This window comes from Sus scrofa, chromosome 1, assembly GCF_000003025.6.
Source record: "Sus scrofa isolate TJ Tabasco breed Duroc chromosome 1, Sscrofa11.1, whole genome shotgun sequence".
Taxonomy (NCBI): domain Eukaryota; kingdom Metazoa; phylum Chordata; class Mammalia; order Artiodactyla; family Suidae; genus Sus; species Sus scrofa.
Genome location: NC_010443.5, coordinates 163,486,121 through 163,501,309, shown reverse-complemented (window position 1 = coordinate 163,501,309; position 15,189 = coordinate 163,486,121). Strand labels below are relative to the sequence as shown.

At 38.6% G+C, this 15,189-nt stretch overlaps 1 protein-coding gene across 3 annotated transcripts in view; it reads left to right on the top strand.

Annotated features, from left to right (window-relative positions):
- The window catches only part of DPP8 (dipeptidyl peptidase 8), a 70,545-nt gene that overhangs the window by 16,125 nt on the left and 39,231 nt on the right, over nt 1-15,189 (top strand). For all 3 annotated transcript variants that reach the window (XR_002346298.1, XM_001929097.6, XM_005659849.3), the window contains exons 5-6: nt 7,613-7,786; nt 9,002-9,170. Coding sequence is in view for 2 of the 3 variants with exons in the window: in XM_001929097.6 (XP_001929132.3) it covers nt 7,613-7,786; nt 9,002-9,170 (343 nt within the window). In the remaining variant the exon portion in view is untranslated. The remainder of the gene's footprint in view (nt 1-7,612; nt 7,787-9,001; nt 9,171-15,189) is intronic.

Here is a 15,189-nt window from a genome sequence, read left to right as displayed (position 1 = left end):
TTTTCCGCAGTGGTTGCACCAGTTTACATTTCCACTGACAGTGTACTAGGGTTCCCTTTTCTCCACACCCTCTCCAGCATTTATTTTTTGTAGACTTTTTGATAATGGCCATTCTGGCCGGCGTAAGGTGGTACTTTATAGTTGTTTTGATTTGCATTTCTCTAATAATGAGTGATGTTGAACATCTTTTCCTGTGCTTTTTGGCCATCTTTATGTCTTCTTTGGAGAATTATCTGTTTAGATCTTCTGCCCATTTTTTGATGGGGTTGTTTATTTTTTCGGTATTGAGCTGCAGGAGGTGTTTATAAATTTTAGAGATTAATCCCTTGTCAGTTGCTTCATTTGCAAATATTTTCTCCCATTCTATGGGTCGTCTTTTTGTTTCCTTTAGGGTTTCCTTTGCTGTGCAGAAACTTTTAAGTTTAATTAAGTCCCATTTGTTTATTTTTGTTTTTATTGTCATTAGGAGGTGAATCTTAGAAGATGTTGTTGTCATTTATGTCGGAGCAGAGTGTGTGGCCTATGTTTTCCTCTCAGAATTTTATAGTATCCGGTCTTATATTTAGGTCTTTAATCCATTTTGAGTTTATTTTTGTGTATGGTGTTAGAAGTATTCTAATTTCATTCTTTTACATGTGGCTGTCCAGTTTTCCCAGCACCACTTATTGAAGGGACTGTCTTTTCTCCATTGTATATTCTTGCCTCCTTTGTCATAGATTAGTTGACTGTACGTACGTGTGTGGGTTTAATTCTAGGCTTTCTCTCCTGTTCCACTATTCTATATTTCTCTTTTTGTGCCAGTACCATGCAGTTTTGATCACTGTAGCTTTGTTGTATAGTCTGAAGTCAGGGAGCCTGATTCCTCCAGCTCCATTTTTCTTTCTCAGGATGGCTTTGGCTATTCTGGGTCTTTTGTGCTTCCAAACAACCTTTAAGATATTTTGTTCTAGGAGTTCCCTTTGTGGCTCAGTGGTTGACGAATCTGACTAGGAACCATGAGGTTGTGGGTTGGATCTCTGGCCTTGCTCAGTGGGTTGAGGATCCGGCATTGCCGTGAGCTGTGGTGTAGGTTGCAGATGCAGCTTGGATTCTGCGTTTCTGTGGCTCAGGTGTAGGCCGGAGGCTGCAGCTCTGGTTAGGCCCCTAGCCTGGGAACCTCCATATGCCGTGGGAGTGGCCCTAGAAAAAGGCAAAAAGACCAAAAAAAGAAAAAAAAAAGATATTTTGGATATTTTGTTCTAGTTCTGTGAAAAATGTCTTTGGTACTTTGATAGGGATTGCATTGAATCTGTAGATTGCCTTGGGTAGTATAGTCATTTTTTTTATATATATAATGATTTTAATTTTTTTTTTATTATACTTGGTTTACAGTGTTCTGTCAATTTTCTTATGTACAGCATGGTGACCCAGTTACACTTACATGGATAGATTCTTTTTTCTCATATTATCATGCTCCATCATAAGTGACTAGATATAGTTCCCAGTGCTACACAGCATGATGTCATTGCTTATCCATTCCAAAGGCAATAGTCTCCATCTATTAACTGCAAGTTCCCATTCCATCCTGCTCCCTCCCTCTCCCCGTTGGCAACCACGAATCTGTTCTCCAAGTCCATGATTTTCTTTTAGTATAGTCATTTTGATAATATTGACTCTTCCAGTCCAAGTGTGTGGTATGTCTTTCCATCTGTTTGTGTCATTTTTGATTTCTTTCATCAGTGTCTTGCAGTTTTTAGAGTACAGCTCTTTTGTCTCTTTAGGTAGGTTTATTCTGAAGTATTTTATTCTTTTTGATGCAGTGGTAAATGGGATTGCTTCCCTAATATCTCTTTCTGGTCTTTTGTTGTTAGTATATAGAAATGCAGTTGTTTTCTATGTATAAATTTTGTATCCTGACACTTTGCCAAATTCATGGATGAGGTCTAACAGTTTTCTGGTAGAGTCTTTAGGATTCTCTAGGTATAGTATCATGTCATCTGCAAATAGTGATAGTTTTATTCTTCCTTTCCAATTTGGATTTCTTTATTTCTTTTTCTTCTCTAATTGCTGTGACTGGGACTTCCAAAACTATGTAGAATAAATAGTAAGTAGTGGCAAGTACAGACATCCTTGTTTTGTTCCTCATCTCAGTGGGAATTCATTCAGCTTTTCACCATTGAGAATGATGCTCTCTCTGGGTTTGCCGTATAAGGCATTTATTATTTTGGGTAGGTTCTCTCTAGGCCCACTTTTTGGAGGGTTTTTATCAGAAGTGGGTGTTGGATTTTCTCAAAGGCTTTTTCTGCATCTATTGAGAGGATCATATGGTTTTTATTTTCCAGTTTGTTAATGTGTATCATACTAATTGACTTGTAGATATTGAATCCTTGCATCCCTGGGATAAATTCCACTTGATCATGATGTACAATCCTTTTAATGTAATGTTGGATTCGGTTTGCTAGAATTTTGTTAGGATTTTTGCATCTATGTTCATCAGTGAAATTGGCCTGTAATTTTCTTTTTTTGTGGTATCTTTGGTTTTGGTATCAGGGTGATGGTGGCCTCATAGAATGAATTTGGAAGTGTTCCTTCGTCTGCAATTTTTTGAAATAGTTTCAGAAGCAAAGTTGTTAGCTCTTCCCTGAATTTTTGATAGAATTTGCCTGTGAAGCCATCTGGTCCTGGACTTTTGTTTGTTGGAAGTTTTTAAATCACAGTTTCAATTTCAGTCCTTGTGATTGGTCCATTCATGCTTTCTATTTCATCTGGTTTAGTCTTGAAGGATTGTACCTTTCTAAGAATTTGTCCATTTCTTTTAGGTTTTCTGTTTTATGGGCATGTAGTAGTCTCTTATGATCCTTTGTATTTCCGTGGTGTCTGTTGTAACTTCTCCTTTTTCATTTCTAATTTTATTGATTTGAGCCCTCTCTCTTTTTATTCTTCATAAGTCTGGCTAAGGGTTTATAAATTTTGTTGATCTTTTCAAAGAACCAGCTTTTAGTTTCATTGATCTTTTCTCTGGTTTTCTTCATTTCTATTTCATTGATTTCTGCTCTGATCTTTATGATTTCTTTCCTTCTGCTAATTTTAGGCCTTGTCTGTTCTCTCTCTAGCTGCTTTAGATGTAAAGTTAGGTTATTTATTTGAGCTTTTTCTTGTTTTGTGAGGTAAGCTTATATTGCTATAAACTTCCCTCTTAGAACAGCTTTTGCTGCATCCCATAGGTTTTGGAGTGTTGTATCTTTTGTTGTTATTTGCTTCTAGGTTTTTTCTTTTTTCTTTCTTTCTTTTTTTTTTTTTTTTGCCTTTTCTAGGGCCTCACCTGCGGCACATGGAGGTTCCCAGGCTAGGGGTCTAATCGGAGCTGCAGCCACTGGCCTACACCACCACCACAGCAATGTGGGATTCCGAGCCACATCTGCAACCTACACCACAGCTCATGGCAACACTGTATCCTTAACCCACTGAGCAAGGCCAGGGATTGAACCCACAACCTCATGGTTCTTAGTCAGATTCGTTAACAACTGAGCCATGATGGGAACTCCTGTGTCTAGGTATTTTTTACTTTCCTCTTTGATTTCTTCAGTGATCCATTGGTTGTTTGGTAGCATGTTGTTTAGTCTCCACGTGTTTGCGTTTTTTGTAGTTTTTTTCTTTTTTTTCTTGTTGATTTCCAGTCGTATAGCATTGTGGTTGGAAAAGATGCTTGATATGATTTCAGTTTTCATAAAGTTACTGAAGCTTGATTTGTGGCCCAGAATGTGATCAACCCTGGAGAATGTTCTGTGTGCACTTGAGGAGAATGTGTATTTTGCTGCTTTTGGACGGAATGTCCTATGAATATCTATTAAGCCCATCTGGTCCAATGCTTCATTTAGGGGCTGTGTTTCCTTGTTTATTTTCTGTCTGGATGATCTGTCTATTGCTGTAAGTGGGGTGTTAAAGTCCCCCACTATTATTGTGTTATTGTCAGTTTGTCCTTTTAAGGTTGTTAGCAGTTGCCTTATATTGTGGTGAACCTATGTTGGGTGCATAGATATTTAAAATTGCTATATTGTCTTCTTGGATTGATCCTTTGATCATTATGTAATGTCCTTCTTTGTCTCTTAAAATATTCTTTATTTTAGGGTCTATTTTGTCTGATATGAGTATGGCTATTCCAGCTTTCTCTTGATTCCCATTTGCATGGAATATTTTCTTCTATTGTCTCACTTTCAATTTGTATGTGTCCCTAGAAGTGAAATGGGTCACTTGAAGACAGCATATATATGGGTCTTGTTTTTGTATCCATTCAGCCAGTCTGTGTATTTTTTTTTTTTTTTTTTTTTGTCTTTTTAGCTATTTCTTGGGCTGCTCCCTCCGCATATGGAGGTTCCCAGTCTAGGGGTCGAATTGGAGCTGTAGCCTACGCCACAGCCACAGCAACGCGCGATCCGAGCCGCGTCTGCAACCTACACCACAGCTCACGGCAACACTGGATGGTTAACCCACTGAGCAAGGGCAGGGACCGAACCAGCAACCTAATGGTTCCTAGTCAGATTCGTTAACCACTGCGCCACGACGGGAACTCCCAGTCTGTGTATTTTGGTTGGGTCATTTAGTCCATTTACATTTAAGGTAATTATTGATATGTATGTTCTTATTGCCATTTTATTAACTGTTTTGGATTTGTTTTTGTTGCTCTTTTCCTCTTCCCTTCTTCCCTTGTTTTCTCCTCTTTTTGTTTGATGACTATATTTAGTGTTGTATTTGAGTTGATTTTTCTTATTTGTGTGTGTATCTATTACAGATTTTTGGCTTGCAGTTACCCTGAAATTTTGATATAGGAGTCTATATATATACAAGATTAAGTTGTTGGTCTCTTAATTGCAGGTGCATCCCCAGTGTCCTGCATTTGGACCCTCCTCTTCTTACGATTTCTGATTTTGGTAGCATATTTATGTGTGAATGATTTCCTACCTTTACTGTATATATGCCTTTACTGGTGATCCTTGTCATTTGTAGTATTTTTGTCTCTAGTTGTGGCCTTTTCTGCCTAGAGAAGTTCCTTTAGTATTTGTTGTAAAGATGGTCTAGAGTTCTCTTAGCTTTTGCTTTTGCTTTCCTTCAAATCTGAATGAAAGCCTTGCTGTGTAAAGTAATTATGGTTGGAGGTTTTTTTCCTTTCATCATGTTAAGTATATCATGCCACTCCCTTCTGGACTGCAGAGTTTCTGCTGAAAAATCTGCTGATAACCTTATCAGGGCTCCCTTGTATGTTATTTGTTTCTTTTCCCTAGCTGCTTTCAGTATTTTCTCTTTGTCTTTAATTTTGGTCAGTTTGATTAATATGCATGTTTGGGTGTTCCTCCTTGGGTTTATTTTATATGGTACTTGTTGTGCTCCCAGGATTTGAGTGAATGGTTCCTTTCCCATGTTAGGGAAATTTTCGACTATTATCTCTTTGAATGTTTTTTCTGTCCCTTTCTCTCTCTTTTCTCCTTCTGGCACCCCTATAATGCAGCTGTTGGTGCGTTTAACATTGTGTCAGAATTCTCTGAGACTGTCTTCATTTTTTTTTCAATATTTTTTCTCTTTTCTGTTCTGCATCAGTGATTTCTGCTAGTCTGTCCTCAACCTCGCTCAGTCGTTCTTCTGCCTCCTGTATTCTGCTGTTGGTTGCTTCTAATGAATTTCAGTTATTGTATTTTGTATCTCTGCTTGCTTAAGTTTTATTTATTTATTTATTTATTTTTTTGTCTTTTGTCTTTTTTGTTGTTGTTGTTGTTGTTGCTATTTCTTGGGCCGCTCCCGCGGCATATGGAGGTTCCCAGGCTAGGGGTTGAATCGGAGCTGTAGCCACTGGCCTACGCCAGAGCCACAGCAACGCGGGATCCGAGCCGCGTCTGCAACCTACACCACAGCTCACGGCAACGCCGGATCTTTAACCCACTGAGCAAGGGCAGGGACCGAACCCGCAACCTCATGGTTCCTAGTCGGATTCGTTAACCACTGCACCACGACGGGAACTCCTGCTTGCTTAGGTTTTAAATCTTGTATTTCTTTGCTCAGTGTTTCCTGTAAATTATCAATCTTTGCCTCCAGTCTATTTCCAATGTCTTGCATCATTTTAACTATCATCAGTCTAAAGTCTTTTTCCTGAAGGCTGATAATCTCCAGATCACTTAGCTCTTTTTCTGGGGATTTTTTCTTGCTCCCTTATCTGAGTTATAGTTCTCTGCTTTTTCATTTTTATAGGTTTTTGGTGTGGTCTCCTTTTTGTAGACAATAGAATTGTAGCCTCTCTTACTTCTGATGTCGTCACCCCTTGTGCAGATGTAAAATTTTAAAACTATTACGTATTAGATTTGTTTTCTTTCTTTCTTTTTTTTTTTTTTTTTTTTTTTGTCTTTTTGCCATTTCTAGGGCTGCTCCCATGGCATGTGGAGGTTCCCAGGCTAGGGGTCTAATCAGAGCTGCAGTCACTGGCCTACACCACCGCCACAGCAACGTGGGATCCAAGCTGCATCTGCAAGCTACACCACAGCTCACGGCAACACCAGATCCTTAACCCACTGAACAAGGCCAGGGATCGAACCCGCAACCTCATGGTTCCTAGTCGGATTCATTAACCACTGAGCCCTGACAGGAACCCCTAGATTTGTTTTCTTTATATTTCTTAAAAAAAAAAAAATTATTTCCTATTTTGGCCACCCCATGGCATATAGTGTTCCTGGGCCAGGGATCAGTTCCAAGCCGTAATCAAGACCTGAGCCACAGCTGCAGCAACGCCAGATCTTAAATCTGCATCCCAGCCCTCCCAGGACACTGCCAATCCCATTGCACCACAGCAGCAATTCTTAAATTTATGCTTGTATCAAATAATACTTTTAGCTTGGGAAAATCCCCCCTCATCATCAGTCATTAATTACAGATATTCTTTGAGAGAGATTTTAACAGATGCTTTAGATAGGAAAACAAAATGAGACAGATTCTACTTTCAAGATTGGTTTTAAAATCTGTTTCTAGTCAGAAATACTTTAAAAAGAAAAAAGAAACACAAAACTCTAGCCAAATGAGTAAAAGAGATAGTAACTCTTATATAAATTTCAAAGAAGAGATCACTATACACCACAATGGATCAAGAAACTCTTGTGCTTGATATTTGAGAACTTTACTCCATGCCAATCATTGTGCTAAATGGTTTACATGTTTTTATCTAAGTTAATCTTCTCAGAGCTGATTTATTACTGTTTTGAAAGGAAGAAAATTACTTTTGAAGAAATTAAGCTACTTGCCCAGAGTTGTTTTGAGGGTCAAAGCCTAGATTCAAACTTTACTTCAAAAACTATTCTTAATTGCATGCAGAACTGTTGAATTACATTTAAGTTGTAGAAGATCTTAAATGCCAAGCTAAGGTGGTGAGACTTAATTCTTGCACTCAAATGTATGCAGTAATCATCTAAGAACTCTTTATCGAGAGATTTTTTTAGCAGACTTCCTGAAATTGATGTGCTTAAAGTTGCTGGCAAATTTTGGAGTCACTCAAAATGTAAACTCAATAATATTGGCAATACTTGAATTTCAGTGCTAAAAGCAAAAAGTCAGCTTTCAGAAGACTAGAAAGGAGACTTCTCTTTTCCTTCTGCATTAGGCAACACTGGATTATGGAATGTATTCTCGAGAGGAAGAACTGTTAAGAGAAAGAAAACGCATTGGAACAGTTGGAATTGCTTCTTATGATTATCACCAAGGAAGTGGAACATTTCTGTTTCAAGCTGGTAGTGGAATTTATCATGTAAAAGATGGAGGGCCACAAGGATTTACTGTGAGTTGGTGTTACTGTTTGTTAAATCTTCTGGGGGGAAGTTCCTGCTGCGGTGCAGTGGGTTAATGATCTGGCTTGTCTCTCTGGAGGCGCCAATTTGATACCCAGCCTGGTGCAGTGGGTTAAGGATCTGGCATTGCTGCTGCTATAGGTCACAGCTCTGACCCGGATTCAGTCCCTAGCCAGGGAACTTCCATATGCCAAGGGTATAGCCGAGAAAGGACAAATCATTCTGTTTTGGGGTCCTAAAGATATTTGCATCCAAATTGGAAAGATAATTATTTACCCACCAGTTGTTTAATACTAACTTAGTAGTAAAGAAAATAAGAAATAGAGTTAATTTTTGCAGTGACCTTAATATACAATTTTTAGAATGCTAAAAATACTTGCTGTGTGGGAAGAGATAGTAAAGGGCATCAGTGCCCAGTTTTTGAGTAAGTGCTGAGAGGGATTTTGGAAGATAATAGTATCACAAGGCAGTCCCTTTGTGGTTCCCCTAGAAGTTTAATTCATCTCAATAAATGGTTTTAAATGTTTTATTTTATTCCACAGTTTTTTATGTGATATTAGAACTGTTCTGATAGAATTGTGATGATTCTAGCTTTCATTCCTTTTTTTGAGCCAACTGTTTTATACTGGTGAGATTAGTTAGAAATATTTAATAAGTTAAATAGTCAAATTGTTTAATAAAGTTATGTAACAGTAATTATTAAGCCGATTTGGGCAACAAAATTTATGAAGTGCTTTTGGAGTTTCTGTTGTGGCTCAGTGGTTAATGAACCCAGCTAGGATCCATGAGGGCTTGGTTCCATCCCTAGCCTTGCTCAGTGGGTTAAGGATCTGGCGTTGCTGTGAGCTGTGGTGTAGGTCACAGACACAGCTCGGATCCCTTGTTGCTGCAGCTACAGCTCTGATTCAACTGATAGCCTGGGAACCTCCATATGTCTCAGGTTCAGCCCTAAAAAGAACAACGACAAAAATTTATGAAGTGCTCTTATATTGTCTATATTTCCTCTCCTAGTACTCTTAGCTTATTAATTCTTAGGGGAAAAAAGTGTCCTTTCACAGGTTAAGGCACATGAAAGTATTTTTCTGGGGAGCAATTATCATAGTCAGTATTATAGTTGGAATTATTATTCATTTTAAGAAGGGTGCTGGCAAACTAATATATATGTCAGCCTGATTCTTGCCCCTAAATGTTGTTTACTTTTCTAGCAACAACCCTTACGGCCCAATTTAGTGGAGACTAGTTGTCCCAACATTCGGATGGATCCAAAATTATGCCCGGCTGATCCAGACTGGATTGCTTTTATACATAGCAATGATATTTGGATATCCAACATTGTAACAAGAGAAGAAAGGAGACTCACCTATGTGCACAATGGTAATTCAAATTCTTCAAATCTGCTTTCCTGAAAAGTATTTTTAAAATGTAATTTGCTTTTACTTACATTTTGAAAGTGAAGCATTTTGGATGATCTTTATTTTTTAAATTTAAATCTTCAAAATTTTTTAAAAAGACAGAAGAACAGAGGTATGTACCACCTGTGTGCTGCCTTTTTTTTGTTTTCTTTCTTTTTGTTTCATTCCTTCTTTCCTTCTTTTCTCTCTTTCTCTTTGTTTCTTTCTCTTCCTCTCTTTCTTTCTCTCTTTCTCTCTCTTCCTTCCTCCCTCCCTCCCTTCTTTCCTTCTCCCCTTCCTTCCTTTGCTCCCTCCTTCCCCTGAGACATGTGGAAGTTCCCAGGCCAGGGACTGAACCCACACCACAGCAGTGAAAACACTGGATCCTTAACCTGCTATGCCACAAAGGAACTCCAGTGCTGCCTTATTGAAATGATTAAGACAGTACAACAATAGCATCTCTGACATGATTGTTCTTTTAGCCTAATAAAATGGCCAGAATTTCCCCCAAAACTGTTCTTAGTGCCATACCCGTGGCATATGGAAGTTCCCAGGCTAAGGGTCAAATTGGAGCTATAGCTGCTGGCCAACGCCACAGCCACAGCAATGCCAGATCCCAGCCATATCTGTGACCTGTACCACAGCTCATGGCAACAACAGATCCTTAACCCACTGAGTGAACCCAGGGATCGAACCCCCATCCTCATGGATACTAGTCGGGTTTGTTACTGCCAAGCCATGATGGGAACTCCCTAAAATAAAATTTTAATTAAAAAAATTAATCTTGTTTTTAGGAAAATAAAACGAAAAAGCTAATAATATACACTATAAGAACGACTTAAAATTTTATCTCCCCTTTTTGAAGGTCTTACTTTGTTATTTTGTCATAATAGGAAAAGTAAAACTTTGTAGAACTGTGTGTATTTTGCAAATATTTAATTTTTGTTGAAGTGACTGTAATAATGCTAAGCACTACTGAAAGCACAAAAAAGATGTAGATGTTTTCCTCTAAAGCTCTCATACAAACGAAGAATGGAAAATAGTGTATTGCTTTTGTGTGCATGTGTGTATGTGAAACAGACCTTAAAATTAAGTTCCATAATGAAGGATCGTCACTCTAAAAATATTTTTCCATAATCTAATGTTCACAAAACTATTTTATTGGGCATCTTCCTTAATAAATTATTTTAGAATGTGATAGTATATTGACAGCAAACATTTTTTCATCCTTAGGATAATCAGTGTTATAGAAGAAGCCTCTTCCTGAACAATATACATTGATAGAAAGAGCACTGAATTAAGAGTCAAGAAATCTGTTCTATTTAGTCAATCAGTAAAGCTATATTAAGTTCCTATGTGCCAGGGAATGTGGCAGGACCTAAGCATATAAAATTGAGCAAGACATAGTCTTGGCCTTTTTTTTTTTTTTTGTCTTTTTGCTATTTCTTGGGCCGCTCCCACGGCATATGGAGGTTCCCAGGCTAGGGGTCGAATCGGAGCTGCAGCTACCGGCCTACGCCAGAGCCACAGCAAAGCGGGATCTGAGCAGCGTCTACAACCTACACCACAGCTCACGGATTGTTAACCCACTGAGCAAGGGCAGGGACTGAACCAGCAACCTAATGGTTCCTAGTTGGATGCGTTAACCACTGCGCCATGACGGGAACTCCAGTCTTGGCCTTTAAGGAAACCATATGACCAAATGATAATACAGAATAAGAAGCAAACTTTGCATAGGGTGTTATGAGAGCACCAGAAAGGAATAGTGAACAGGAAGGGCCTCCCTGAAGAGATGACACTTAAACTAATCTTAAATAGTGACTGTACATTAGCCAGTACACTCCAGGCAAGGGGAATGCATGAGAAAGGTCTTGATGTAGAAGGTACTGTGGTGTGTATGAGAAGTTAGAAGCAGTCTTATGGTCCTAAAGCCTAAGGTTTAGTCAAGATTGTAGGGAAAGTTAAGGCCAGCAGGTAAGAGCCAGGAAAAGGGTAGACTATATCTTCCCTAAATTGCCATGACCTTTGTCATGATGTGGGAGTTCATTAAAAAGTTTTTAGCACTTGAATGGTGTAGTCAGAGTTATATTGTAGATAAGTTGTTCTGGATATTTTGTGAAAGTTATGTTTGAGAAGTACAGATCTAGAGACAGAAACAACAAAGCTTGACTGTTGCAGTTATCTAGGTTTTAGAGCCTAAAACTAGAGTGTAGGATAGAGAAAAGGGAAGGGATGGAGCAGGGAAATTTTTAAGTAAAAAATACATGTTTTGGTATTTAATGAGTCTCCATCTGGAGTCAGGGAATCAGAACAGCTATCCCTGGCAATAGAGAGTTTAAGTTGAAAGTTAGTAAATCTGGGTTGGAAATCCTAGTCATTTGTTAATGCTTTCAATAAGCATTAAATACTATGTACTAGTTATTGTACTTGAGGCTGGGACTGCAAACCTTTGACAGTAAATGTTAGAAATAAGGCATCTTTTTAGTCTGTGTATTTTCTTCTGTAGAATTGTTTTCCACATGCAATGCAGAATTTAAAGTAGAAACCACTGAAACCCTACAGGATGCTATAATAGTGTTTTTTTAATTTTCTGTGCATGTAGGTATGTGGTATATTTATTTTTTTATATTTATATTTATTTTCTGGCTTAGATATAGTAGTTAAAAATATAGTCTAGAACTTGAGTATCTGGATTTAAGTCCCAGATCTACCATTTTTTAGCTCCGTTACTTCAAGTCATTTATTTTCAATCTTTTTTCTCTTCTGTTCTGCATCCGTAATTTCCACTAATCTGTCCTCCACCTTGCTTATTCGTTCTTCTGCCTCCTGTATTCTGCTGTTAGCTGCTTCTAGTGAATTTTTTATTTCAGTTATTGTATTTTGCATCTCTTCTTGTTGAAGTTTTATATCTTGTATCTCTTTGCTCAGTGTTTCATATAAGTTATCCATCTTTGCCTCCAGTTTATTTCCAATGTCTTGCATCATCTTCAGTATCAACAGTCTTTTTCCTGGAGGCTAAGAATCTCCTCCTCACTTAGCTGTTTTTCTGGAGTTTTTGCTTTCTCCCTCATCTGAGTTATATATAGTTCTCTGTCTTTTCACTTTGATAGGTTTTTGATGTGGTGACCTTCTTACAGACACTAGAGTTGTAGCCTCTCCTACTTCTGGTGTCTGCTCCCCTTGTGGCTGAAGTTGGTATGGGGGCTTGCTGTAGGCTTCCTTATGGGAGGGGCTGATGCCTGCCCACTGGTAGGTGGAGCCGATTCTAATCCCTCTGGTAGGTGGGGCTTAGTCTCTGGATGGGATTAGAGGCTGCTGTGTACCTGAGGGGTCTTTAGGTAGCCTGTTTACTGAGGGGTGGGGCTGTGATCCCACCTGGGTTGTTGTTTGTCCTGGGGCTTCTCAGCAGCTGACTGACGGTGGGGCCAGATTTTCCCAAAACGGCCACCTCCGGAGAAAGGCAGCTGCTGAATATTCCCGAGAGCTTTGCTTTCAATGTCCTTCCCTCACCACAAGCCACATTCACCCCTGTTTTCCCAGGATATCCTCCAAGAACTGCGGTCAGGTTTGACCCAGATTCCCATGGAGACTTTGCTTTGCCCTGGGACCCAGTGCACGTGAAAGTCTGTGTGCGCCTTTTAAGAATGGGGTCTCCATTTCCCCCAGTCCCCTGGAGCTCCTGAGCACAAGCCCCACTGGCCTTCAATGCCAGATGCTCCGGGGCTCTTTCTCCCCGTGCCAGATCCCCACACATGAGAGTTTGATGTGGGGCTCAGAACTCTCACTCCTGTAGGTGAGTCTCTTTCTGTGAACCAGTTAGTTTCCAGTCTGTGGGGCTTCCCACCCCAGAGGTATGGGGTTGTTTATATCTCGAAATCGCTCCTCCTACCTCTTGATGTGTCCTCCTCTTTTTCTTCTGGAGTAGGTTATCTTTTTTTAAGGTTTCTAAAGATTGCTCAGCCTTTAGTTGTGAATTTTGTTGTTTTTAGGAAAGAAGTTGAGCTCCAGTCTTTCTATTCCACCATCTTAATCTCGTCCCCGTACTTCAAGTCATTTAATGTATATCTTTGTTTCCATATCTGTAGAAAGGATAATTAATAGTATGTCATCATAGGGTTGTTATTGCAATTTTAATATTTGTGAGTTTTTTTCAGACAGGGTCTGAAACATAGTAAGTGCTGTTTAAGTGTTTATTTAGACAGAAAGGTGCAAAGAGAGTAAGCATATCATTCTTATTTCTCTTAGTCACAATAGGTTTCCAAATAGAAGTCCTGTTTTGGATGGGTTTAGTCAGTTAACATGTGCATTTGTTTATTCTCTGCCTAGTGTGATAGGGGAATTTAAAAGTAACATGATACCAGCGTCATCTTTTGAAAGACCTACCATAATGAGAGAACAAAATGATACCATTTATTCATTTAATAAATCTTAATAATTGAGGTCTGTAATAAGTGATAGGGAGATACAAATGAGTGATGCCTATTCTCACATCTAAAGGAGAACAAAATATAGAATAATATGGAAGGTAAAACTTTGAGGTAGTTGAAAGAGCCAAGAAAACTAAACACTGGTTTTAGCTATATTGTAAAGTCCCAAATTCCAAAAACTCTGAAAACTGAGTTTTGTTTGCATTAGGTTGGTGCTGAAACTCATTTGGTGGCAAAACCTGAACTGACCTGAGGATATTTGTAATCTTCATCCTACTTAAGAGATTAAGTTTGCCTGTTCCTAAATTTGCTGTAAGAATATTGGGGTATTTGATTACCCTCCTGAAATGCAACAAAATTGTGTTATATAAATATATAAATTCCCCAAATTCTGAGTTCTAAACACTTCTGGACTCAAAATTTTTGGATAAGGGGTTATTGGTTCATATTGCACATTTGTTTCAGACAATATGTAGGAAATACAGATTAGAAAAAATATATATTGAAACTTACCTATAAAATTAAATCATTGTGAGATATTCCTACACACGCAAAACAACACCAAATGTTGGAGAGGAATTTTCATACATTGCTAATAAGAGTATAGAATAATACAGATACTTTGGAAAACTGGCAGTTTCTTATAAATTTAAATATACGCTTATCACACTACCCAGCCATTTCAGTCTAAGTCCTTTTTTTTTTTTTTTTTTTTTTTTTTCCTTCTCAGGGCTGTACCCTCAGCATATGGAAGTTCCCAGGCTAGAGGTTGAATCAGAGCTACAGCTGCCAGCCACAGCCACAGCAACACCACATCTGAGCTGTGTCTGCTACCTACACCACAGCTCATGGCAACACCAGGTCCTTAACCCACTGAGCGAGGCCAGAGATTGAACCCACCACCTCATGGTTCCTAGTCAGATTTGTTTCCACTGTGCCACAAAGGGAACTCCAATCCTAGGTCTTTATTCAAGAGAAGTGGAAACATAGGTTCACACAGACTCTTATAAGAATGATCATGGCACTTTTATTCATTGTAGCCAAAAACTAAAAGCTGCGCATATGTCCATTAACAGATGAATGGATATAAGAACTGTGGTATACAATGGAGTATCACTCAGCAACAACATAAAGTATACACTGTACGATTTCACTTAGATGAAATTCTAGAAAATAAAAAACTAACCTATGGTGATAAAAATCAGATCAATGGTTGCTTCTGGGGCAGGAATGGGAGGTGACTGGGAAGAAGTATGAGAAAACACTCTAGGGTGTTGGAAATATTCTGTGTCTTGATAGGGTGTGATTGTGCAAGTATATGCAGTTTATCAAAATAAATGATATACTTAAGATTTTGTAAATCATAAAGCATTGAAAAAAAAAGCTTGTCCATAGTCTTACTATGTAGAGAGAACCGCATTTTGATTTGTATTCCAACACTTTAAAAAAATGTTTTTTGTTTTTTTTTTTTTTTGTCTTTTTGCTGTTTCTTGGGCTGCTCCCGCGGCACATGGAGGTTCCCAGGCTAGGGGTTGAATCGGAGCTGTAGCCACCAGCCTACGCCAGAGCTACAGC